This window comes from Epinephelus fuscoguttatus, linkage group LG5 (assembly GCF_011397635.1).
Source record: "Epinephelus fuscoguttatus linkage group LG5, E.fuscoguttatus.final_Chr_v1".
Lineage (NCBI taxonomy): Eukaryota > Metazoa > Chordata > Actinopteri > Perciformes > Serranidae > Epinephelus > Epinephelus fuscoguttatus.
The window spans coordinates 16,331,756-16,357,296 of record NC_064756.1 but is presented as its reverse complement, the minus strand read 5'-3'; the positions used below and the strand labels follow the sequence as shown (position 1 = coordinate 16,357,296).

The 25,541-nt window shown below is 41.5% G+C and overlaps 1 protein-coding gene across 2 annotated transcripts in view; it reads left to right on the top strand.

Annotated features, from left to right (window-relative positions):
* LOC125889477 (cGMP-dependent 3',5'-cyclic phosphodiesterase) overlaps positions 1 to 25,541 on the top strand; it is a 226,478-nt gene that overhangs the window by 168,934 nt on the left and 32,003 nt on the right. For both annotated transcript variants that reach the window (XM_049577508.1, XM_049577510.1), the window contains exons 3-9: positions 16,182 to 16,271; positions 16,553 to 16,641; positions 20,465 to 20,574; positions 21,481 to 21,536; positions 21,794 to 21,853; positions 23,288 to 23,444; positions 24,165 to 24,217. In XM_049577508.1, the coding sequence (XP_049433465.1) occupies positions 16,182 to 16,271; positions 16,553 to 16,641; positions 20,465 to 20,574; positions 21,481 to 21,536; positions 21,794 to 21,853; positions 23,288 to 23,444; positions 24,165 to 24,217 (615 nt within the window). The remainder of the gene's footprint in view (positions 1 to 16,181; positions 16,272 to 16,552; positions 16,642 to 20,464; positions 20,575 to 21,480; positions 21,537 to 21,793; positions 21,854 to 23,287; positions 23,445 to 24,164; positions 24,218 to 25,541) is intronic.

The window sequence follows — 25,541 nt, the reverse complement described above, 5'->3', positions numbered from 1 at the left end:
TTATGTTCTTCAGCTGTTTTTCCGGGGGGGGCTCCGCGGCAGCTGCGGCAAGGACAATGCTTTTGTATATGGCATGCCAGCTCTACCCACTAGGCTACTGGGCACCCCATTATCTAGATACTTTCTGCTGACTACTGTAGCTTCATATAATGTCCGGTTATGGTATTCTTCAATACACATGCACACAGAAGAGTCACAATGTCGATACTGTTATATATACATCATACAGCTTTACTTCATATTTTTTACTTCCATGTTTACTTGCAAGCAATCTTCTTCTTCCTTGGCTGTGTTAGTGCATTTCTACAATTCTTTGCACATCTCCACCGCCAACTGTTGATCAGTGAATTAACGTGAAACCATCAGCAGGACTGTGTATCATGTCTACCGTGTGTGTGAGTATTCTAATGCACGAGCACATCATACTAACACGACAGGGAGCGACTCCAAAAAGCATTCCTCAAGAGTTCAAAAACAGACTTTGAACTGAAAAGCACTAACAAAGGCAAATGTGTTTGCAGCACCCTTCAATAAGGCAATTTGAAGTTCTTCACATAAGGCATTAATGCATCGAGGCAAAATTTAAAAGAAACAGATGGTTTGAAAGACACACATAAATAGGACTTAAAGGATTAAAACAAAGTAACATCAGAGAATAAAGATTAATCTAAATGCAGAGGTGTCGACAGGCAAAGGCCTAATACTGCGGTTAACCACCTGGCCTGTTTAACATAACATACATCATTTTGTGCGCGCATTACATGTGCATATCTTGCAGGTAAGGCTTATCAGCACCACAGAAAACCTGCATACAAAAGAGCAATCACACAACCCAATACATTTGAAATTTTACAAAAACACCAATAGGAGAAAGGAGCGGTGAGGATTCACATGAATGAACTCCCCTAAATCAGATTAAAAATCGGCTCTGCTCACTTTTTAAATTCTTTCTGCTTTTTCTTCTTTAATTAAAATGTAATATTGATGAGACCAGATGAGAGCAGCTGTCTGCTGTTGTCTCAGGAGATGCCAAAACAGCCATAGACCGACTGAGAGAAGAATTGGCAGAGCTTCATTACTGCCAGAATATCTTCTGTCAAGTTTTATAGCATCAAATCAATATAGTTTGATTGGGTATAGATGAGCTCATACGAAATTTGGCCACAGGCTTTAATTGAGGCATGAAGTCTTAATGACGCCACCAAAAAATGTGATTTGAATGATTGATTTTTATTGTAGATCTGTGATACATTAGAGCTCGGTAACCACAGAGCACAGATTGGACTGATCGAAAACACAGTGACAGTAGAGGCTCCTCAGTGTTGTATCTGGGCTTCTTGGCCTTTCTCCAAACATTCTTGCGAACGCTTGTCTCTCTCGTCTGAGCGATGTGTGAATTTCATCAGTGAGCACTTCTCTGTCTTTAAGGGATTGAGTTCCCCTGGTGTACTCTGTCAATTCCTGCCTTTCTACTTGTTCTTTCAGGTCTGAACCTCTGTTTCTCACTCTTTCTGTCCATCATCATCTTCCCTCAAGTCATGCTGAGGAAATATTTATGAATTATGGTCCGTTGGCTGGTCTCAGTTTAATAGATTTCACTCAAAACTCCACAAAAATCTCTCTGTCTTACACACAAACACACACACACTTAGGATGGTTAATTAAGCAGCAAGACCGTGATGCACCTGTTTCTCCTGTTCTTCACACAGTCACAGGTCAGCCTTATCAGCGCCATAGCAGCATCACTTTATCGTTTTACGCCTCCAGTCCTTTATCTTCTTTGTGTGCATGTGTGAAAGCGAGACAGAGAGAAAAGGATGTATTGTCTTCCCTCCCATTTTCACTGTGAGCCTCCATTGACTTTGTCCTCTCGGATTTTTGCACACTTTGATTCTTATTTCTGGAAATATCTTTGGGGCGTTGAATGTGTGTGCTCATGTGTAAGCGTGCGTGTGTGTGTGTGTGTGTGTGTGTGTGTGTGTGTGTGTGTGTGTGTGTGCATGGCAGGGCCCGTCATCATGGCTTGGCTGTATTCTACAGTGCATGTGTCTCCAGTATGTTAGTGATGCTACTGGAGACCCAGCTCTGTTGGAATAACAACCAGGACCCAATGCAGCACTACCAGCCTCCCTCTGGCCATGCCATGTGTGTGTGTGTGTGTGTGTGTGTGTGTGTGTGTGTGTGTGTGTGTGTGTGTGTGTGTGTGTGTTTGAGTGTGTTTGAGTGTGTGCCCTCGCCTCAGTCTGCCTCTCTCTAATACAGACATTCAGACACAGTGATTTAGTCTTTATATTGGTCCTTTTTTTTTACTCTTCTCTCTTCAGCAACTAAACAAACTGGCAAAAATCAATCCGCATCACTCAGCTCAGATGTTAAACAGCGAACAGTCGTCCCTCGCGTACTTAAACGTCCATGGTTAAACACAGAGCAGGTGAAGGAGTGAGCAAGCTATGGATTTGCTGAAATACACCAAGGGGCTTGTCAGAGCATGTAAATAGTTGGTTTTACATAAAGATCTATAGGCATGAAGGAGGATGCCTTTAATTATGTGCAAGGGGAATGCCATTACCCTTCATCCTCTGCTGTTAGATCAAGGTCGAACAGTGAACTGTCTTGAAATGCAGATTGGCTTGATTCAGTCAGACTGCTCCGTGAACAATGCAGCAGATAAGAAATACGGGCGCTACCCTAAAGGTTCCAATTAGCTCCTTAAACTAATCCTCGCAGTCGAGTCTTTAGCTAAGATAGGTCTTTACCTAATGTGGCCAATTTAGATTATTAGTATTCAGCTAACTGGCTAATCTAAGATCTGATTCCCCAGTGAATGTGCTACCTTTATTACACCCATGAGTGTACTCAAGCGCAAAGTAATGTGAAGGTGTTTCCCACTGTGAATATTTTGTAAAATGGTTGCTGCAGTGAAAACAAAACCCTCACTCGAGGTTTTTATGTGTGAATGTTGCATGTTTCACCTCAGTTTGAGTCTGACTCAGACATTTAAAGCTGACGATGATGTGGAATACAATTCATTCCCTTGCTCAACAATCAGGGCGCTCACATGTACATGAATGACCTGTTTATTAGAAATCTGTCATCCCAGTTATTGAGGGCCACTGACTATCTGCGCATGTTACCTTGGTTACATGGTATCAGCAATGGTGGAAGTGAAAGTGTCTTACTTCTGGAGCAATAAGAAGGTTAGCGTTATCGCCTCACAGCAAGATGGCTCCTGGTTCGAACCCAGGGTGGAGGAGCCACTCTGTGCAGAGTTTGCATGTTCTTCCCGTGTCTCTCTGGGTCCTCCAGCTTCTCCCTACAGTCCAGAGACATGCAGGTTAGGGTAAGTGGTGTGAATGAGAACGTGAATGTCTCTATGTGTCAGCCCTGCGATAGTATGGCAGACTGTCCAATGTGTGCCCCGCCTCTCGCCCAGCATCAGCTGGGATAGGCTCCAGCTCCCCCCACGATCCCTAACTGGATAAGCGGTTACAGAAAATGAATGAATCAAGAAATGTAATGGAAGTTTAATATAGCAGGTAGCTTAGATGGGAAAAGGCATTAAGACGCTGACCTATTCAAGTCTGTAGTTGAAATTTTCCCTTCACCCGCAATCACTGAGCTCTATCATGACAACTCTATCCCACCAGTCACGGCTTCGGCTATCTTCATCCATTGCTCCCTTGCTCTGGGCAGTGGCAGTGAAAGTGAAAGGCAGACACCAGTCAAAGTCGAGGACCTGTGTAAAATTTCCTGACACTCCTGTCTCCCATTGCTGGTGATCAGGTTGAGGAGCAAAGACCACAGCGGTCTGTTTGCATTTGATAGTGCTAACCTGATAAAAGGAAGTGGATTCATTTCAAGCCACAGTCAAATTATTTTAAGTGTAGCAGTTACACGATGTGAGACATCAGACTGCCAGTTTGTTTTGTCAGCAATCACTGCGACGGGGTGCCCGATGGCTTGGTGGTTAGAGCAGGCGTGCCATGTACGAAGGCAACGACCTTGCCGCAGCGGCCACAGGCTAAATCCCAACCATTGCTGCATGTCATTTCCTTTCTCTCTCCCCCTTTCACACTTAGACTGTCTTATCCAATAAAGGAAAAAGCCCCCAAAAGAAAATAGTCACTGCACCTGCGCAAAGAGAAAGCAGCAATCAGTAACCAGGAGTAACTAGAGTAACTAGTATTTATCATGTATACAGGGAATGTGAATAACCTGATTTCTCTGTGCTCGTGAAAGAACCCTATCTCGCATATGAGCATGACTGGGATATGCCTCAATGACGGGTTATTCACGTATATATAAACGCACTGAATAACATAATTTACCTACAACTGACCTGGGACAATAAGTCAAAGGAAATGTAAAAACTGTAGTCTCTAAACAGATGTTTGAGGGTTTTCACAGCACTAGTTCATATTTAGGTGACAGAATTAAACGTCTTGTATGTAGGACTTAGTTGTCTTAACAGTAAGGTTGCAGATTGCAACCAGCTGAAACTGTTTCCAAAGCATGTAGGAGAGCTGTGGTGACCAACACAAAAATGCAAATGGCTCTTATCTAGACCTAGTGTTTGGTTTGTCTGCTCTGGGCCACTGTAGAAACAACATAGTGGTCTCCCTGGACGAGGACCTGCACCCTATGTAGATATAACTGGCTCATTCTAAGGTAATGAAAACACATGAAAAGATAGTTATGAATATATCCAATATCTGTCAGTATGTTCACCTAAATCCTACACACTGGACCTTTAACGTGAACGCTTTGATTGTGTTCACAGAGGTGTATTTTGAAAAATTCAAAGCTGTCAACAGCACCTCCTTTAAAGATAACATTTTTTTGTGTGTTGCTGTGGTGAAGTGGCTGATTGTTGCTGATGATCAGGGGAGAGGGTCAGCTGAAGAAAATTTGATATGATTTACTTTGATGATGATTACAGTTTTGATCCTGCGCAGATAGGAGTGCACAAGAGAAAGAAATTGTGTTTGATTTGTGTCAATGCTAGTTTTCCGAAAACAGGACCTGTAATTCACATGTCACATCAGCGGATCAACATCAGATCCAAACAATACGACTGTCACTCACCTTTTATGGCAGGGCTGTCCACCAAAATGATAAAATAACAGCTGGTCACATATAATAGCCACACAGGGGCAAATCAGACAACAGGGAGGCTTCGCTCAAAAAATTATATAAAACATTAAGGTCTAAAGTTCATCTTTTACCTAAGAAGCATCCGTCATTGTTCCATCTCCATGAGATGCTTATTCTTGATATATGTTTGTTTTCTAAACCTTATGTTTTCATTCTGTTTCTCCACATTATGAATTTAATATCGTAATTTCAGTCTGTGCACAACATCTGTTGCATATCTGTCGGTCTTGAAAGAAAAACTCCTCCTCTATCGGTTTTTGGAGTTTTTTTCTTTATCTGAACTGAGGGTCTAACAATAGAAGATGTCATATATTATTCCAACTGTAAAGCCTTGTGAGGCAAATTTGTGATTTTGGGTCATAGAAATAAAATAGATTTGACTTAATCTGAGCACACTCCATCCATTGATGAAGATCATGAGATGTGGCTAGCAGAGTCCTGCACAGGGCCATTTTTGAAAACCTGCACCCGCCCATATCTGTAAAGCTCAGTATTAGAACTGATCCGTTACCCGTCATTATGTCTAACTCAAAGCTGCACCCGCCCACACCCGTTAATAAAGGTCCTGCCACCAGACATGACCTGCACCTGTGATTAAACACACACAGGCTACAGTCACTCACATTAGGCTGGGTTCTCAGTTCTTGAATTACAAATCCAGCGGAGAAAAAGTTTCTTCCACTGGTTGCACTCGTTGCCGGGATGCTGAAAACATTCTGCGCAATCACTGTGAGGTTAGGAAACATTTTAGCATGCTCCTCCCACCACCATAAAACCTCAAAAGGATCCTCCTTGGATGTCTTGAACTCATTGTGTGCTGCCACCTTATCATCAGGATACAAAGTTTCATCTCTGGAGTCTTCCGTGCCAGTGACAAATGCGACGATAGGGTCAAAGGTTTGACTTCTGCCAATGACTTTCAAAATAAAAGGAATTGGGGCTTGATGATACTGACTTAGATGTCAAAATAAAAGATATATTTTTGTTCTCACCCACTGCCCGTCCATGTGTAGGTCATCTTTACCAATGTCCGTACCCGTAAAATTATATATGTACCTGCAGGTACCCGACCCAGTGTATGACTCTGATGGCTAGAACCTCTAGAAATTTTCTACTAATTCAAACAAGTTCTGATCATTTCTCATAAGCTATAAAATAGAGACATAAAACAGCAGGAAATCTGGTTGTCTTTCTTGACAAAAGACAATAGGATATGTTATTGTATTCAACAAGCCACCACCACCCCCTCCTCCTAATCTTTCTCCTTGTCTATCAAATATATTTGAAGTAGCATTTTCTTACATCTCACATCATGAATATTCCATATTTCACTGGTCTGCTCCTCAGGGGCTCCAGTCTGCTTCCTGTTGAACCTTTCGCCTGCTGCTGCTGGATTCATATGGAGAGCCCCTCAGAGAGCAGATCCTGCTCCACCAAATACAACTGTGTAACTATTTGTGTAATTATGCTTTCACTATTAGTGAGCAAAAATACTGCAAACATGAGGGCTGACGAGCAGAGCTGGGTCAAATCCCTGTGGGAATTAATCTGGTTTTAATCAGCTTGAAATCAGACAGCATATATAAATGTGTACAAATCAGGCAGTGTCAGAAAAGACATCTTTTATGTACAGTAGAAGTACAACTCCAAACAATACAGCACTCACTGTATTGTTTTATGTGATAGAATATATCCCTGCTCACCAGGCAACCAAACAGGTTAAAATAAAACTTAGAAAGAGAGTGAGAATACTATCTGGCCTAGTTCTGCTCAGTGGGAAATTATCTCAATATTATACAGACCTGATTTGGCTTTATCCTGCAAGCTACAGTTCTGTCCATATAGACTTAATTAAGATTTTCAGTGAGTTGTCCTCCTGGAGTTATGCTCCAAATGTCTACCTCCCTCTCCATTAACTCTGATTTTTGACTGCTGTAGTTCAGGCAAAAGATTGAACGAAAGGGTAAAATTGTGCCCTGTATTTTTTTTTTGTCCTAACCTTCACAGCAAGTTGGCATTTTCTTGTTCAGCAGTCAAGCCCCGCTTCACTATAATCTCATTTCCATACCACTATACCTGTGGGCTGACCACTATGTTCTTGTGCTGTTTTACACTGTCTGCAGAGCGGCTTCACAGAGATATTAAGGTTTAAGTGTCCTCCTGAAGAGCAAATTGAGCGTAGTTCTTGCAGGGGAAGTGTACACACTTCAGACGCTTTGTACCGCTTTGCCTACAGTTGAATACCTGCAGCAAGAACAAATAAAAGTGGAAGGTAAGACAGAAGCTAAAGACGGTAGATTGAGACTGGGGCCAGGTACAGGAAACAGGTACAAGGTCGGAAGTAATGAAATTATAAGCAACTCACTTGAAGTTAAGGCAAAAAGATAAGAAAGACTTTAACCATGCAGGAGCCAGGCCAGAGACGCCAAATTGATTTTCCAGTCAGTCTAGGAGTGTACAGTGATCTATGGTGTCAGAAGCTGCACAGTGATCCATAGTAAGCACACAATCATTCACCTATTTATTAATGGCAGCTTCAGTGGAGTGACAGGCCCTAAAAGCAGTGCGAACAGGTTCAGAAAGGTTACTGTTAAAGATGTGGCCTGAAAGTTGACTGTGAGACGCTTTCAAGTACAGTGGAACCTGCTTGTAGTGATCACAGTAACTGATTAATGGATCAAAAAGCTTAATCATTCCAATATTAATGCTGTTTAAATAATTTTCTTAGTCTGCTCACAGTGTTAAGTTGGGTTTTTCATACATGACAACATATGGAAAACTATTGAAAACCACAGTAATTCTATATATGCAAATATTTTTTAACTCGACTCCCATGATACTTTGCCTTTGCTCCAGCTGGCTGCATGAGGCTGGTGCTATGTGCACACTGAAATCATGACCGCAACAGGAAAGTCATTTTCTTTCAATGAAAAACACAGTCTCCTTGTAGCTTAAGACAAACTCCCAGAAATGAGCCAATGAAATGCAGCAGTGAAACTTTGTGTTCCTGAGGCTACAACTAGAAACAGTCATGCCTGCTAGTGATGGAAACAGAAAATGAATGTGTTCAGGGAAAACACTTATGGTTGAAGCCACCGTAATTATATGAACTGATAATGCTCCGTAATGCAACGCCCACGTAGTGAAACAGCTGTACTGTATTTTGAAACTGTCAATAAAATTTACTAAATAGGGAAGCTCTATGTTTCATTACTTTATATTAATGTGATAAATAGACAAATGTCAATTGGATGGTAATTTGACCCAGACAGATGTGTGATCATTACAAATGTTTCCACTGTTGAAAAAGGTTGGAGACTACTTGATAATTAATCAGCAACAATATCGGTATTATGTGTGAATTTAGCAATATTCAGCGTTATAGATCCCTGAAATGGCCAAGTTATGTAGGTTTAAAAAAAGAAACATGGCAACAGTGTACCTTAAAATAACTCGAAGTCCACTTGTATTTACATGAGACACAAAAAAGGTTTTCTGGGGGAAAGTCCTGTGTTTTGTGACCTATCTTCAACCCCAACGTGCCACCTTACACAAAGTTCTGCTCTTCATACTGCATCCTTCTTTTCTTCCATCCACGCATTGGTGACTTGATCGCAGCCCTCTCGATTGCATAGGTTATACACAAATGAATGGCTCATGAAAAAGTGGGTGATATACAAATTATGGTGCATTATTACTTGTCCTGGACCAGGGGTAGCCACCCTGCAGCTCCGGAGCCATATGCGACTCTTTAGTCCTCTCTGCAGTGGCTCTCTTTTGCTTTGACAAAAAAACAACAACATGGAAATGAATAATGGTTATTTATTTATTTATTTTCAATGTGTATGCACTAAAAAAAAAGTTTAACATTTTGTCAACTAAAATGCACGTCATATATCTGCAGCCTGGCACCTTTTCCTCTATATTTTGCCGAACCTTAACAGCAGTAACTAGTCTTAAGCCTCCCTAGCTGGGCCAGCAATGGATTCCAAATCCATAAAAGTAAAAGTCTCAGAGGAAAATAGTGGGTGGACAGATTTGTCTGCTTTCACCGCCAATGTGTCAAGTTAAAGTCACAAATGATTGTAAATAGCCCACTGCAGAGGAGCCATCTTGTAAATCATATTTCTGAATGCTCTTTCAGACCTATTTTTAATATCCACAGGCTAATTTAGACTTAATACACAATGTTACCATGAGGCTCAAATATGCTTTGCGGCTCTAGGCAGATTTTTCTGAATTATTTTTGATCAAAAATGGCTCTTTTGATGGTTAAGGTTGCTGACTGTTGCCATGGACAAAGTAATTCATAGCTGACAGAGATGGTTTAAGATACAAGAGTCTCAAGTGTTGCTGTCAAATTTAGGGGTTAATTTGAAATAAGACTTACAAATCAGGCATTGGTCAGGTGGGAAGTTTCATTCAATGGTGAGAAGACATTCACACACATAAACAACGTATTCTGATAGAATGGTTCATATCATATCCTACGAAAAATGCACGCAAAACAGTTTGAATGACGTCATGTCCGTAATGTACAGTCACATAATTAACGTAAGGTTACGGAGGTTCGGTTGAGGAAAAGAAACATGGCGAGGACATACCTTAAAATGATTCAAAGTTCACGCAGTTTTCCAGGGGAAAGTCCAGATTTCTTCGGATTTCTGTGACTCATCCACCACCCCACTGTTTACTCCAACCAGCAATGTGCTGGTTGGAGTAAACAAGGAAACAAGGAAGCAGTAGCGTGGTCCCCTGATAACAGCCTTTCAGAATTTATGGGATGTGTACGAATTTGTTTGCATTCATTTCAGTAGGAAAACATACCAAACGTTTGTGAGAAGAGCCTGACATAAACCAATCATATTCAGACTGTGCATGAAGAATCAGATCGTTTATCAATAGGGCTCAGTAGACAGTGATCTCTTATTTATGAAACCAAATTTGAGGGTCTTGGTGGGGATTCAGCTTTAAATAATTGGCCAATTTGTAGAGCAACCAGCAGGTGGTGTATTAATTAGTGTGGGGATTCAATCATGATTACCTTTGATCATTTTTTTATAAGACTTTATCAGGTGCTTTATCAGTAGTAGGGATGATAATTATATTTTAGTGCCTCTCACTTTGGGAAAGAAAACTTGTGGTTGATGGGACGTTGTAGAGCAGGCTATCAGTCTGATAACCTAAAAAAAAATCTTGTGAAAATTACAGTTTTACATGCGCTGTGTGATGAACAAAAATGTCAGGTGGTGAACAGAAGAGCCTGTAAGGAAAACGTGTGCATGTGAATGAGAGGGTGCCTGATAAAGATAGAGAGGAATCTGTGTTTAGTTATGCTGATCACAGGTGCCCTTCAAAATGTCAGAGCGCTCAGAGTGATTAGAAAGGCTGCAGATAAAGACAACAGCAAAGACTACCCCCTGATGAAAGGAGGAGTGGGGGAGGAGGAGAAGACGTAAGATTTAGGGGTTCAGGTAGAAAGATGCAGGGAGGGAAATGGAAGAGGTGTGGAGGAGAGAGGGTTTAAGGGTTTAAACGAGAGGAGGAGAGAAAGGCCATAAATCAGCGTATGTGTTAGTGTGACATTAACAGAATTGTTCTGGTTTAATTGTGATTATTCGTACTGTTTTATATTCAGAGACTAGAGCACAATGCATCCTGCTACAGATGAGTGCATCGCTGTAACAAATTATGAATGGCAGTAATCCAATGAGTGGAATAAATATGGAATCTATGGGAGTATTTCTAAAATTAAATAAAACATAATTAGATAAATATTATAAATATACATCATTATCATAATGGCTCTCCACACTGTCCTTTCATGCCATTTTGTTTCTATTGCCATCATCAGGGGAGGATTTGATGTCTCCCATATTAAAAATGTACACTGTTGTAATATAATTCAGATAAAAGCTTCATCCAAATTCACATAAATTGAAATGGCATTACCGAAAAAGAAACCGTGTTAGTGTAATGAAATCACGTCGCCGTTTTCATTCAAAATTTCCAAGGCTGTCATGCCTCAGTTTTGAACTAATTGAAGGATTACACTGTCCTCTATTTAATTCTTCCAGCTGCGGAGGTTCAGTGACCCTTAAAAATCCCAATTGGATGAACTCTAAACGTACCCTATTCAAATGACAAACAGCGCGTTTTCTTTTCAGCTCCCGAAAAGCATTTCTGAGACACTACGTGCGGCGACAAAATGGAAGTGAAAAAAGCAAATTTAAAGAGAAAATGGTGAAAATAAAATGAATCATGATAAAATGGTGAAATTTCATTAAGCAAGAATAAAAAAAAAAGCTGTGATCATGTTACAAGCTAAAACAATCATCATGTGTGTCCTTGTCTGCATCAGGACCTGATGAGTGGGCGGTTGGATGTGTGTGTGTGTGTTTGTGTTTGTGTGTGTGTGTCTGCTGACGGGTTTAGAGGCAGGTAAATTAATATAACAGATGGTTTGAGGTTTATGGCAAGAAATTATTGCGAAAGGTCATAAGACAGAGTTTGACATTTATAAAGGCATACATCTTATTGCTAGTAACGCACACGCACACAGACACACACACACACACACACACACAAAGGATGACAGGTTTCAGCGTCTATCCTCGACGAGTTCTTGACAGCAGAGTGGGGAAGACGGGGAGCCAGCGTTTGTCTGCAGCTCAGATCTACTTTCGATCAAATATTATTTATCGGGATTTACACAAGCATTTTCAAAAGCTGCAGCTTAAGATGCAAAACATTCTCAAATACTTTCTCTAACACACACACACACACACACACACACACACACACTCACACACACCCCCACACACACACTGGCAGAGCTCCAACTTCATTACAACAGCACTCTGGCAGGCTGATTGAGTGATCAAAGCTAATCGCATTTAATCATATCTAATCATATGTAATAACCAACACGGAGTGCTCAGGCATGACAAGACTCTTCTCCTCCCTCACTCCTTAACCCTCCCCCCGACAATCTCAAACTGCCCCAGTCATCCAAACACAAGCCTGAACGTGAGCGATTGACAGAGGAAGTAGGTATAAAGGGAGGGTGTCCAAAAAGCAGAGAAGAAGAAAAATAAAAGAGCGGGTGACAGATGGACACCTTCGGTAGAACATCGGGCCCCCCAGCAGACGCAGCTTGCAGTACCTCTGTGGTGTTGTACGCTTAAAGAAGGAACAAGATGCTCTTCCTTCCAGCTCGGCTGTGCGACTGTGGTGCTTTATCAGAACAACTGAGAGAGAAATGATCACAGGCAATTTTTTCCAACATTATCTTTCCAATTTATATTCAGTACACAGTTTAAAAAGCTGTGGCATTTTAAGCCTCTGCGATTTCTCCCAGTGTTTTTCTAAGCTTTGATCAGATTTTGAAGTCCCGCTGAGATTCTCTTTTACACTACGGTTACATGTAATAATAATGCCGAGTGATGACTAGAACTGGTAGGGATTTAAGTAGACTGCACACAGTGTGTAAATATTCTTACAGGATGAATTTCTAGCCGTCACATGGGATGTTACGAGCTGATAAAGTTGTGGTTGTGAGACGCTGCGGCTCTCTGCGCCTGTTTTGTGGAAGGTGAAAATGTAAAAAAAAAAAAACCTCGAAGCACAAGCTGAATCTTGCTTGACCTTAAGATATAAGCTGCAGTGTTTTCTCAGATCAGCTCTCCTTTTTTCCTATTTCTCTGCTCCTCTAGTTTCCAGACCTCATCTTTATTAAAGCAAAAAGTTGCTTTGAGAGGAGCAAAAAGAGAGAACAGACTGCTCTCACCTTGCAGTTACACTGACCCTTTTAAGGCGTTAGTATGCTGCAAACAAAGTGCTTGTCTGATGATCCTGCTGCATCTGAAACACCTTTCTAACGTATCGGGATTGGAAGGGCTGTTTTATTTTTCGCAGTTTTCTTCTTTTCTAAACCAACATTTAGCAAGCACAGCCACTTTATGCAGCAATTGGCTGGGTGTGTGGGGGCAACAAAGGAAGAATTTTTTCATACCTTACTGACATTTCACCAGGGTATACAGTGCATGATGGTAAATGTTAACAAAAAGAAACATAAAAACTGAGCTACTGGTGATAGAAGTCATTGTAGCATGTATGTCACTGTCTAGCCTACAATATTGTGTGTCTACTATGTAATTAGTCTGCTCAGACTACTCAGTCTTGCTTTGTTTGAATGCTTATAGCCCATAGAATAATGAATGGAGGATGATGACACTTTATGTGGTGATATTTCCGACCAGGGTCAGAGTCTGGTAACGTTATTCCCACCACTTGCAATTGCTATCTCTCTCAGCTCAGCTGCCTGTTCCACCCGTAGAGACTGACCTCTGGTGGTGCATATTGTGCACTACAATACATCACCTCAGTACAGCATCTCCTTATCAGTTTGATCAAAAGAGGAGCATTTGTATTTTCGACGGTGTTAAAAATCATAGCTTCGGGATTTCTACCGTACGGATTTCTAAATCTAAGTACTGTAATACTTTGATACCGCCCAAGCCTAGTTTGAACTTTCCTCTCAAGCAGAGGTGTAGATTTTGGCGGGGGGTGCAAGGGACTTGTCCTCCTTAATTTTCAGAACATGTCCCCCCATAAAAACTAGGGGTGGGAGAAAAAATCGATACAGCATAGTATGATATTTTTGTTTGGCAATATCGTATCGTCACACACAGCGCCAAGTATATAAATCTTTAATATGACAAATACAAATTAAACTTTAGGTAGCCTCCTAGAATAATATAAACAACTGCTTTTTCAGTCCACTAGATACATTTTGCTGCTGCAAAAAAATGGAAGTGAGATGAACAGACTGAAAACTTTTTAAACTGATTAGATAAAACAGATGTTGAGAAAGCTTTCCTTTGGGGATATCATTTACAGTTGAGAAAATATTGCAATATATGGCAGCGTATATAAGCAAAATATTCTTAACCCATTTATGAATATGTTATCATAACATATTTAAAATTGCAGTAATACTGTATCGTGACTGAAGTATCGCGATAATATCATATCGTGGATCCTCTGATGATTCCCACCCCTAATAAAAACATGAATCTAGCAGAGGACTCAAGATTCATTAACTGCGAGAATGTGACCCTTTGATGCAACAGGTGGTAGGTGGTGGTAGCATGCAACCTCAAATGCAATGGTTGCAGTCTGCCATGAAATGGCAAGCAGAAGTAGTAACTATGCACGATTGAAGCAGGTAGTACAATGATATATCCTTTAGAAACTGACGCAAAAAGACATGTATAGTCCAGTTCTGACCAGTTTTAGAGAGTTGCAGGGAAAAGTTTCAGAGCTGTAAATTGGCAGGTCTGAGCTCGACTGAGAATGTTAAACCTGTCACCTGTTTCAACAGCCAATTGGTTTGTAGTGAAGTCCTCTGGTCAAGTCAAAATGACTGTAGACGGTGTGTTCGCTTGCCGCAGCAGGTGCTCCGTCCTCGCCGAGTCCTCTGTTTCTGTTTCTGTCCTCACGTTGTGCCATAGTCGGACAATGGATCGCTGCTGCTGCTGCTCACTGCTCACTGTATGGGCTTATGCCTCCCCATCCACACACCCACACACACACACACACACACACACACACACACACTGTCATTGACTGATTAATTGCCGTTGGTTATTTATATTACTGTGGCATATTTATTATGACATATTTATTATGAATACAGTCCATCTCATGCTCGTTTTGTTTCATCACTACTACAAATGCAGCTGTAGCCAGTATCTCACTATCACTATCCTCATTCATATTTGAAGAAGCTACAAATTATGTTCAGCCACAAAATAAGCCTGAAAAGCTGAAAATCAGAACACAGTACAGAGAGTTGTTGCATAGAGATGATACACCATCTCATCTAGTTGCATTGGTGTGAACCGGCAGGTCTTAAGAACGTTGCAGAACGACACATTGCAAGTAGTTGCACATTTCACCTCATGTCGTCATGAATCTTTGGTCTGAACTAGGTACATAAAAACTGACCAGAATGCAGGAAATAAGTGTTTGACGCTCAAAATTTCTTGGGGGGGGGGGCTCCAGACTCCCCCTCCACCCAAATGTTGAAACAAACGCAACGCCCTTGCTTTAAAGTTCTCTTCACTCAACTCTGTATGCCACTTTACAATATCATCATGCAACATTATGACTTTCCATTATCTCCATCTTTATGATTCATGGTGCCCCTCAGATGACCTACATTTTGCCCTGCCTTTGAGTGTGGCCACTTAGGAACATAGGAACAGATATGAGCACTCCATGGTTGGACAACGTTTAGTACAGACTAGTTTGTTTCAGTCATGCATAAGCCTTTAGTAGCTGTGATTAGATCCTCCGTGCTTGTCTGTCTTTAGTATTTTTCTGTGTATTTAATTTTGATGTGAGGAGATATTTGATCAAAGTCAAGACACATAAAAAACAGATCTTTTTAAATTTGATCAGACTGATCAGAGGCAGACTGTAATTAAGATAACTACCACTCTCCTCCAAGTTAAGTGCTTCTATCCGATCTTCAAAGCGCTCAGCAATGAGCAGAAAGTAAATATCTTTTATGTAGTTTCTGAACCGTGAGATTTTTTTTGTCGGTTGTACTATCATACGCCATTTCATTTCATGAATAATCAAGCGCTTCTTGTCAAGTGCTTGGTTTTCACAGTGCCAAAATGAAACAAAAATCATTGAGTGTCCTGAAGAGCAAAACCAACTCCAGTAATCCCTGACGATGTTTGAGTTCAGTTTTCATTTTTTAAGCACCTCACTTGTGCCTCCAACGAGCACAGATTGCCGTGCGTTACAGAGTGTGACACACTTTAAATATTATTTCAGAGGCCTACACAGCCTGCCAAGCTGAATATCTGGGGAAGAGCTGTTGAAATGTAAACCTTGTACCCACAAAAAAAAATAAAACTATCGCCAAGGCCTCAGGTTCTTGGAGGCGCACGTTGAGATCATAAACAAACAACCAAACAGACATCAGGGCATCTGTTTGTCTCTGTCCTCAGGATGCTTTGCTGCGGCTGGCGGCAGTTGTCGACGCACGCTCGCTTCGAGTGGCCCTTCGAGACAGCATACAGGAGCTGCTACCAAGCACGGTATTTGTGCACACACACACACACACACACAAACACACACACTCCACATTTGCACAAACAGCTCAACATAATTGACATTTCCTTGATTTATCACCTGAAAACTAAAAGCTTCCTGTTAGTATTCAGAGTGGCAGAGCTAAAAGCTTCAGCCCTGACATAAGACCAAGGAGCAGAGGCCCGGGCCTTGTTGCAAATGGATGAACCTCATCACTCATTAAATTAATTACAATCTGATTAATATTACAATGAATGTGCACGTTTATGTGTGTGTTTTATTCCAGGAGTGTGTGTGTGTCTACATGCTGGAGGGATACTCGAGGCTGCTATGTGACGACCCGCCACACGAACTGCCGCACGAGGGAAAGATCAGGTGTGTACACTTTGTGTGTGTGTGTGTGTGTGTGTGTGTGTGTGCAGTAAGCAGCAGATGTATCGCAATAGAACAAGGGAGACATGAAGAGGAGAAACAGAGACGGCTGTTTCCTCTGTGTGACTAGTAGGTGCCACCTGAATGAATATGAGCCACGCAGCCCAAAATCACATCATCACCACAGAAACAGAGAGTCTCATCATAAAGACACATGAGGACATCCTCCGTGTCTCTTATCCTCTCATTTTCACCACCTCTTATTCTTCCCTCATCCCCTATCTCTATTGCTTTCTCATTAAAACTCTCCCCTTATCTCACTTTTATCCCCTTCTTATTACACATTCCTCTCCCTGACAAACTTCTTCCCTCTCTTGTCATCTGCCATCCCACCTTCCCACCTCACGGCATCAGCCTGTCGTTGCCCTTTTCTTCCCTCTCAGCCTGCTCTCTCCCCGAAGAGCCATGAAGCACTAAGCCGGCTGTGTTTCGGTCCATCTACTCCCCCCCTCCCCTCCCCGCATCTCCTCTTTCTCTCTCACCTTCAATCCCCCTCCCCGCGGAAGCGTCGCAGGGCTAATAGCCGAGGTGACAGCGCCCGGGGTCCCTCAGTGAGACACGGCGATCCTCTCCTCTCTTAAGTGCTCTCTGAAGCTCTACAACCCCGTGTGCTACTGCGACCGCTGCCCAGGCTTCAGCTAAAAACCAACACTGCATAATAGATGAAACTGTCTGTTTGTCAGACAAGAAGCCTTTTTCCAGCACCTCATTGCCACACAAACATGGCCTCACACACCAACATGCTTATGCAGACACGAGCGTGCAAGGACACGAGCACAGGCCACATGTACAGTATGCGCACACACACATATATATACAACACTTGCACACACATTCGTCGGGGCTGCATTTGGGATAGAGGTAGTGGGGATATTAAAAGAGCTACAGGGCACTTTGTTACTTTTCTCCCTCCAATTCACCTGCTTATATAAGCCTGTTATCAAGACCTTGGCATACACACACATGCACACATAAGCACAAACACCTACTCAAACACACACACACACACACACACACACACTCAGTGAACCCATCTGAGAGGCAGAAGGCCACTTTGTTTGAGCCTCATTCCAGCCCACTTTACAATACATGCAAACCCATTAACTGGTCCTTGGCAACCTTGACACACACACACACACACACACACACACACATACAAACACATATATAAAGGAAAAACGCACAAACAACTTCAGCCGAGACAGCTTCCGTGATTGTTTATCCTCTAAAACTATTTGTTGTGTACAAGATAACTGATGCCTCACAGCTACACAAGCTATTGTTGGAGATACTGCGAAAAGAAAAACACACAGTCCAAGGTCTAAAACATACAGAATGCAGTGTTACATAAACAATGTAGCTGCACAACTGTTGCAATAAATATTTTGACTTGTAGGTTTATTTCCATCTAAAGCATTTTTCCATTTTGTGAAACAGGCTTTTTATGTCTTACTTAATATGCAAATAATTAGATGTTTTTGCCATTGTATGTCATAAAGGTTTTGACAACATTCAGTTTGCAAGACTGTAATACAGTTATGACATTAACATTTTACATATTTTAGATTTAAACAGTTTAGTTATTCTTAGATTTCATTTTCAGCCAGTCAACGACACATTATAATAATAAATGGACCTGCACTTATATGGCACTTTTCTAGTCTTCTGACCACTCAAAGCGCTTTTACACTACAGATTCACACACACAGTCACACACTGGTGGAACAGCCATCAGGAGCAATTTGGGGTTCACTATCTTGCTCAAGGATACTTCGACATGCAAACCGGAGGAGCCGGGGATCGAATTGCCAATATTCAAATTACTGGACGACCTGCTCTACCTCTGACCCACAGTCACCTCAAAGTAATGAAGCGAACGAGATACGACTCAAAATGCAGATTTGAATGTACAGTATATCACCGATCGCCTTTCTAGTCTCCTAACCACTCAAAGGGCTTTTACACAAAACAGTCACATTAACCCATTTACACACACACATTCACACACCAGTGGCCGAGGCTACAATACAAGGTGCCAACTGCTACTCAGCTTAAATAATCAGATGCACTCACACACCAATGGCACGGCCAGTTCAGTATCTTGCCCAAGGATACCCAGTAAGTCATAAGCACAAAACATTTATAAATCAGAAAAACTGGCCTGACTGAACCAATTTCTGTGAGCTATGACTTTTAAAAAGTGCGTGCCTTTGGACTGCCACTCTCCTTTAGAGTTTTATAAAATGCACAAATGATCACACATATGGACAAACACACAGACTAATAACTGTTATGGTGGAGAGAAGAACTATTTCACGCACTGTCGATCATGTCGTTCATATTCCGTCATCTGCAAAAACCTCATACAGAAAATAGCACACAACACAATACCTGAGCTGCATATATATTAACAAAGACATTCGCACACTGGCTCGCCATCAGCTGCACAGAGCTGCAGTGTTTCTTAATGACGGCTAAGCAGTTATGACAAATGGGGCCCGTGATGTCGGTTTAGGCAGGAACATGAAGTCATTAGCATCACCCAGATAAATTAATCATTCGCTCATTTCCATGAGTGCCAAATACACACCCACTTTTACTGTATCTGAGTGACCTATTTAAATGTCCATCTTTAAGTCTCTAACTGTGGTCACCGGCCACCGCTGCACTGTCAACACACCGCCCACCACGCCAGCTTTGACCTACATGTTATTCAATTTGAGCTAGTGTTGCTGCTGACTGCTCCGAGCTGATTTGTGAGGCTTTAGTCAACCTTATACTTATCTCTATACATCAGACATGTAAATTGCATCATCTAATAGGTGTGTCATTGTTGCACAGCGACAACTAAATAACAGTGTTTTTCTCAGCGCCCCAGGGTGGGTTTTTTGCTCTTTGCCATGCCTGCGATAAATTGGCTTCACGCTCGTGCAGTAAAGCTGCTTTGACCAAAGACAATACACAAAGGTCAGTTGTATTTGCCACCATAGTAAACTGCAACGACTGAAGTGGACTGTTCCTCAGTGAGCTGAAATAAATGGACACTTTAAAATCAATGCACCATGCGGAGATTTGGCTGCAATGGTTTGAGGGGATTTTAGACTCTGTGAGCATGTAGTGGAGTGACTGCTGCAATGTGTGTGTGTGTGTGTGTGTGTGTGTGTGTGTGTGTAGCTGCTGGGGGTTTCAGTAGATTATTATGAGAAGCACATAGATGTTGAATTTACCTGTGTGTATCAGTGAAACTATTTTCCTTCATTTTGTCCTTCATTTCCATATTCATGCAAGTCTGAGTGTGTTTGCTCACTGAGGTGCGGAGGCACACGTGTGTTTTGTGCATGTGTGCAAATGCATGTGCATTTGTGTCATCTGGCAGTCGTCAGTCCAGAATAAATAAATGTATCATATTTTAGCATAAGAGAGCTGCCCTCTGTATTAAATGTAACACAGGCACAGAGCTGCGCCTTTGCCATCATCACACCTGGCTTCACACCTGGCCAGCACCTCCACACACACACACACACACACGGCTGTATTGAGTTCATATAATTTGACAGTGAATAATAGTTCTATTCAGACATGTTTTGGTTAGTGTCAGTGAGCACAACGTGTCTGTTTTTGTAATGCCGCTGATTATTTTTCCATTTGCTCCAATTGTCTTCCAAATCCCCTCTTCCTCTTTGTCTCCCCAGCGTCTGACACGCTCTCTCTGCGCTCCTCACAGTGTGTGATGTGCTGGAGGTAATTGTCTTTCTCTGTGTCTTAGGACTATCGTGGACCAGCTGAAGCGATGTCAGTGCGCCGGCCTCCCTCCGTCCGAACTGCCAGAGAAATACAGAATCTGCCTCGCAGCTCCGTTACCAGCACACAGAAGAGGTGTGTGTGGCTCTTCAGCATGTGTGTATGTTAAAGGGTGTAGCAGGGGCTTGAATGATGCTGGCAGACAGACAAATGGACCAATATCTGAGTGTGCGTGCTTGTTTGAGGGTGTGTAAGCGTGCTCCTGTTCATGCAGAGGAGCAGAGAGATGTGAGAGCGTGGGAGAAAAAAAAAACGAACGGAGGTAGAGAGAGAAGTAGCGAACAAGAGATGATGATTGCAGAGGGATAGGTATGGAGCTGCGTGGGCAATAAAATTGGACAAGAGACCCCCCCCCCAAAAAAAGCAATGAAAGGTCTGTGATGAGAAAAAAATGTAAGAGCTCACATGGAGCGCATCGAACACACTCCGCATTCCTCTTCAAATGAACATTTTTTGTTTTTATCTAAAAACAGGAATGAGAGAACAACCTGAGGGGATGTAATCATGAAGAGACATCCTAAAGTACACATGTACGACCACTCTGCACTCTGTGGATCAATAAATATCACTGAACATTTCATGTTGCAGCAGAAAGAGGAGATAGTTTGGTACCAGCGTGGTAAACACATCACTCTGTCTGCCGTTTCGCCTGCTGTCCACACATGCACCCCCAAGATCAAACAGATTTTGTCCATACAGATCTGCTGTTGCTTTCTGCTCCACACTGACAGGAACAAAAAATGAAAGGAAAGAAAGAACAGTTACGCAAGGACATTAGGTTTATTATTTCCCATGTTCTTTTCCCCTGCTTATTCCTATCAGAACACAGAGAGAGAACAAAAAAGATTAAGAGCAAGACAAGGACATGGAAAGAAAATTGAAGGGGGCCGATAAAAGGACCAAGAGTGTGTTTTGTCTGAATCAACGCATTATGTAATATGAATGCTTTTCCTTTCTTTTTGTATTCGTTCTTTCTTTCAGCTGTTGTCATTCCTCTCTTGGATCAGGAGCAGGACAAGGCCATCGCTGTCTTACTGGTAAGTCCTTGCATTTGAGGACGTACAAAAAGGTTTATAAATTAATAAACTGAAGCAACAAAAGCAAACTCTAATGATGATGACATCACCTCCTGCATGAAAAGTTAGTTGCAGTTGAATGACATATAGTCGTATTCATTTGGTTTCACTCAACATTCGCAAATTAAATGAACTCTACGGAGGCTCTAAGAGCAACAGTCAAGCTCATTCACTGGACTGCACTGAAATGTGTGTGTGTGTGTGTGTGTGTGTTGCAGGTGGGCTGTAATCCACTATCTGATCAGGATGAACTGCATCTTAACATGCTGGAGAAACACGTAAGCTCTCTCTTTATCTGTTTTTTATGGTCACAAATGTAAAAAATAAGCAACTTGGCAACAGTAGCGGACTTACTGCAAGAGTTCAACACGTTTCGATACTGGGCCTTTATCAGGGGGTTTAAAGCACATCCTGTATGTACTTTACAAGAAGGCGTTCTCTCTTGATTATCTTCTGAGAACTGGAGACACATCGCCAGCTTTTAAAGGATGCTGCACCTAAAAAAAAAAACACAAACTTAAAGAAAATACACCATTAAACATTGCAAAAATATCATCATAGCAGCAAGGATAGAATTTACATTAAACAGTATGCTAAACTATCAAACTCTTTAATAAAATAACCATAAAAACAGCCTTGAAGTTGAAAGTTTCTGAGATCATAAATCCAAAAAGCTTGTTTCTGCTTCTTTACAAAGTTTATATTAAGACTGCCTGCAGTCCTGGATAGACTCTATTAATATTAAAATAAGAAAAATCCGTCATTTTATAACTTTGCAGAAACGTGTGTGTTGGATTCACACTCACTTTCTCAGTATTGATTTCTGTATAAAAACTGGTCATGTTTACTTCAGTGGGTTTTTGTTTAATTCATTCATTTTTCTGGATGAAAGCATCGAACTGTATTTAGTCTGATAATTTGCTCTCTCAAATTTTCTGTAATCTCACCTGACTTTGCTCGCCTGCAGGGTTGGGTCGTAATGGATTACATGGATTCAGGACTATAAAATGAGGTTACAAAAAATCATATGGGTGTTTTTATTGGACTTAATTTTTTGTAACCCACAAAAGACAATCTACAAATGTGTGCCATGATCCACAAACACTTCACTTTCCACAAACACTTTTTATTTTTGTGTTGTGTAGAGTCATATCCACAAAAATACAGATTGATGTGCAAATGCATATAACTTACTCTGTAAACACATACTTTAATTTCACATGAAAGTGTCACAGGTTTTACAAATGTAAACAGTTTCACCACAGCAAAGACACATGAAGTCGAATTTACGCTTATGGATCGCTTCCTGTAGGTTTGTGGGTCATGTGGCATTTGAGACTTCGCTTCTTTTTACAAAGCCAAACAGGATCTGTGGATTTTCTTACAGTTTTCGGTGATGAGCCTGAACAAAAATCTAGTTTCTAGTCTAATCTAGTTTAGTGCAGTGGGATTCGTTTGCTTGTAGTGTGATGGACAATATTCATTACATTGTCAAGGATTACTTGATCAGATTTTAATTTTGTCTGAAATCATGAAACTTTCTTTCATGATAAAAATACTTTGAAACCTCATGTTTAAAGAGAAAACATAAACTGTGTCTATTTTAAGGTTAAAGTAAAATATTTTTTAATTACAAAAATTGCAATGTGATTCATACTCAGTAAACTGACCCACCCCTGTCTCTGTTTCTCCATATGTGCATGACGTTGCAGGCCTCAGTGGCGTGCACGCGAGTCCAGGCTGTTCAGACATCCTACCAGAGGCCTCCTCTCAGCCCCTCTCCCATACAGTCCCACAATGCACTTCTGCACCTCAACGTCTCGGAGCAGGACTACTGCGAACTGGATCGCAACATCCTGCAACTCTGTGGTACGCACACACAAATGGTTCACACAAACATACATCGAGGCATGTTAAATAATCCTCCTCCTCCACTCCCTCACTTCTTACATCATCTTTACCTCAATTATACAGACACCACACTGTGAAGTAAACATAATTATACACACACACACACACACGCACTTAGTGGTATATATGAGGTGTCCTATGTTAATAGGCTATGCCCATCTGGATAAAAAGCTCCATGAATTTAGATGGACTCCGTCAGTGGCACAAGCAATGTGTGACAGCTCCTGTGTGAAAACAGACCGCAGAAACGCTGTTTAAAATCTCATGCATAATGGAAGTGGACTCGCTAATGCCGTTCCTATGCACATACACATGCATCAACGTTGTTTACTCCCTGGTAATTGTCAACAAATATGAGTCGGCTTTAGTCTCCTCCGTTTTATTTCCCCCGGCCTCTGCCTCGCCTCTCTGTGCTCCCTGTCCAGCTCGTTCCTTCTGTCTTCATCTGCAGTCCAGACGGTCCTCCATCCCCTGTCCTGTCTTCATTATTAGTCCCTCTGTTAGCTGGTCCCCGCTCACCCTGCCCCGACCTCCTTCTCTCCGTGCATCCCTCCCTGGATTGCTTTCTGTCCACTTGCGTACATGCTCTGCATTTCCCCGTCTTCCTTAGCGCCAACCTGCCCGTGCTCCTCTCTGGTTCTCACTCCCATCACTCACTCTCTCCCTCTTCTCTTTCAGGTGAGCTCTTTGACCTTGATGCGGCCTCTCTGCAGCTCAAAGTCATCAATTATGTAAGTGGTTGAGATCTTTCATATGCTCCCTCGTGCATGCACACACACACACACACACACACACACACACACACACACACACACACACACACAGTTAAAGACATACAGTACATGCAGAACATGAGATCCTTCCCGGTGACTTGTTCCCCTCGTCCTGTCATTACCTATACCACAAGCTTTTTATCACACAATTGCTTCATCGGTCTCCCCACAGCAACAGTATGCCCCCCCTCCATAAATATGATAGACTCTCTGTGAGAAGGAGGGGAGGAGGTGCAGTGATTGATTGCAGTGAGGTAAAAGCTGGGGGAGAGAGGAGGGATACAGAGAGGGGAGCTATCACCTACAGTGTGTGCAGAAACCTGACAACAATTTAAATGTATGGAATTATTCACTGATAAAGAAAATATGAGATGGAGAGGGATATCACAGGAGAGAGGAAGGAGATTTGAAGGTTATGCTGCATCAAAGGGACGAAGTCTCAGTCCAGCAGAGCTTCAAGGAAGTCTAATGACCTTACGCACACCTTATGCTTGTGATTCTGTTTTTCGTACTGCTTATTGAGCATGGTGGAATTTTTTTTGGGACAAGTTTTGGTAAAGCAGAAAGTTAAGTCAAAGTTTGTCTCCACTAAAAAATCAAGGACTTTGCATTCACTGGTTTTCAGCAAGGATTTGCTGCTTTCATTCATCTTGTGTGATTTTAAACTGAATTTCTTTGGGTTTTGAGAAGTTGAAAATGTCATTTTGGACATGTTACAGACATTTTTTACCTTATCCTGACATTTTATAGAATAACGAATTAATGGATCTAGAAAATAATTGGCAAATGAAATTGATTATGAAAACAACCATTAGTTGCAGCCCTAATATGTCAAGGAAATTCTGGGGATTTATTTCCCCTCTGGTCGACTATCACAAAGGCTCATTATTTTTATACAAAAAGAAAAACTCTGTGAAATTCTTAGTGTTTGTTTTAATTTTTAAACAACAGGCACAACTCAGATTTTAAATATTAATCTAAATAAGTGTTAAAAAATATATAAGTATATAATATATCATAAGCTCATTCTTTTTCTCATTTTTCTTGTCATTTTTTATTAATGAGGGCTGTTAACTGCAGTGATCTGTGTCTTCTTGCAGCAGAAAACAAATATATTTACAATGTGTGGGGACTAAGCACTCTCCTCCTTTCCCCAAAAAAGTTTGGTCAAATCTAAACAATTAGAGATTGCACCTTCGCTGCTACCTTGACGCCACAGGACTTAGATCTTCGGGGTGAAACAACACCGCAGTGCAGCCTGCATCTAAAACATCAGCCTCTG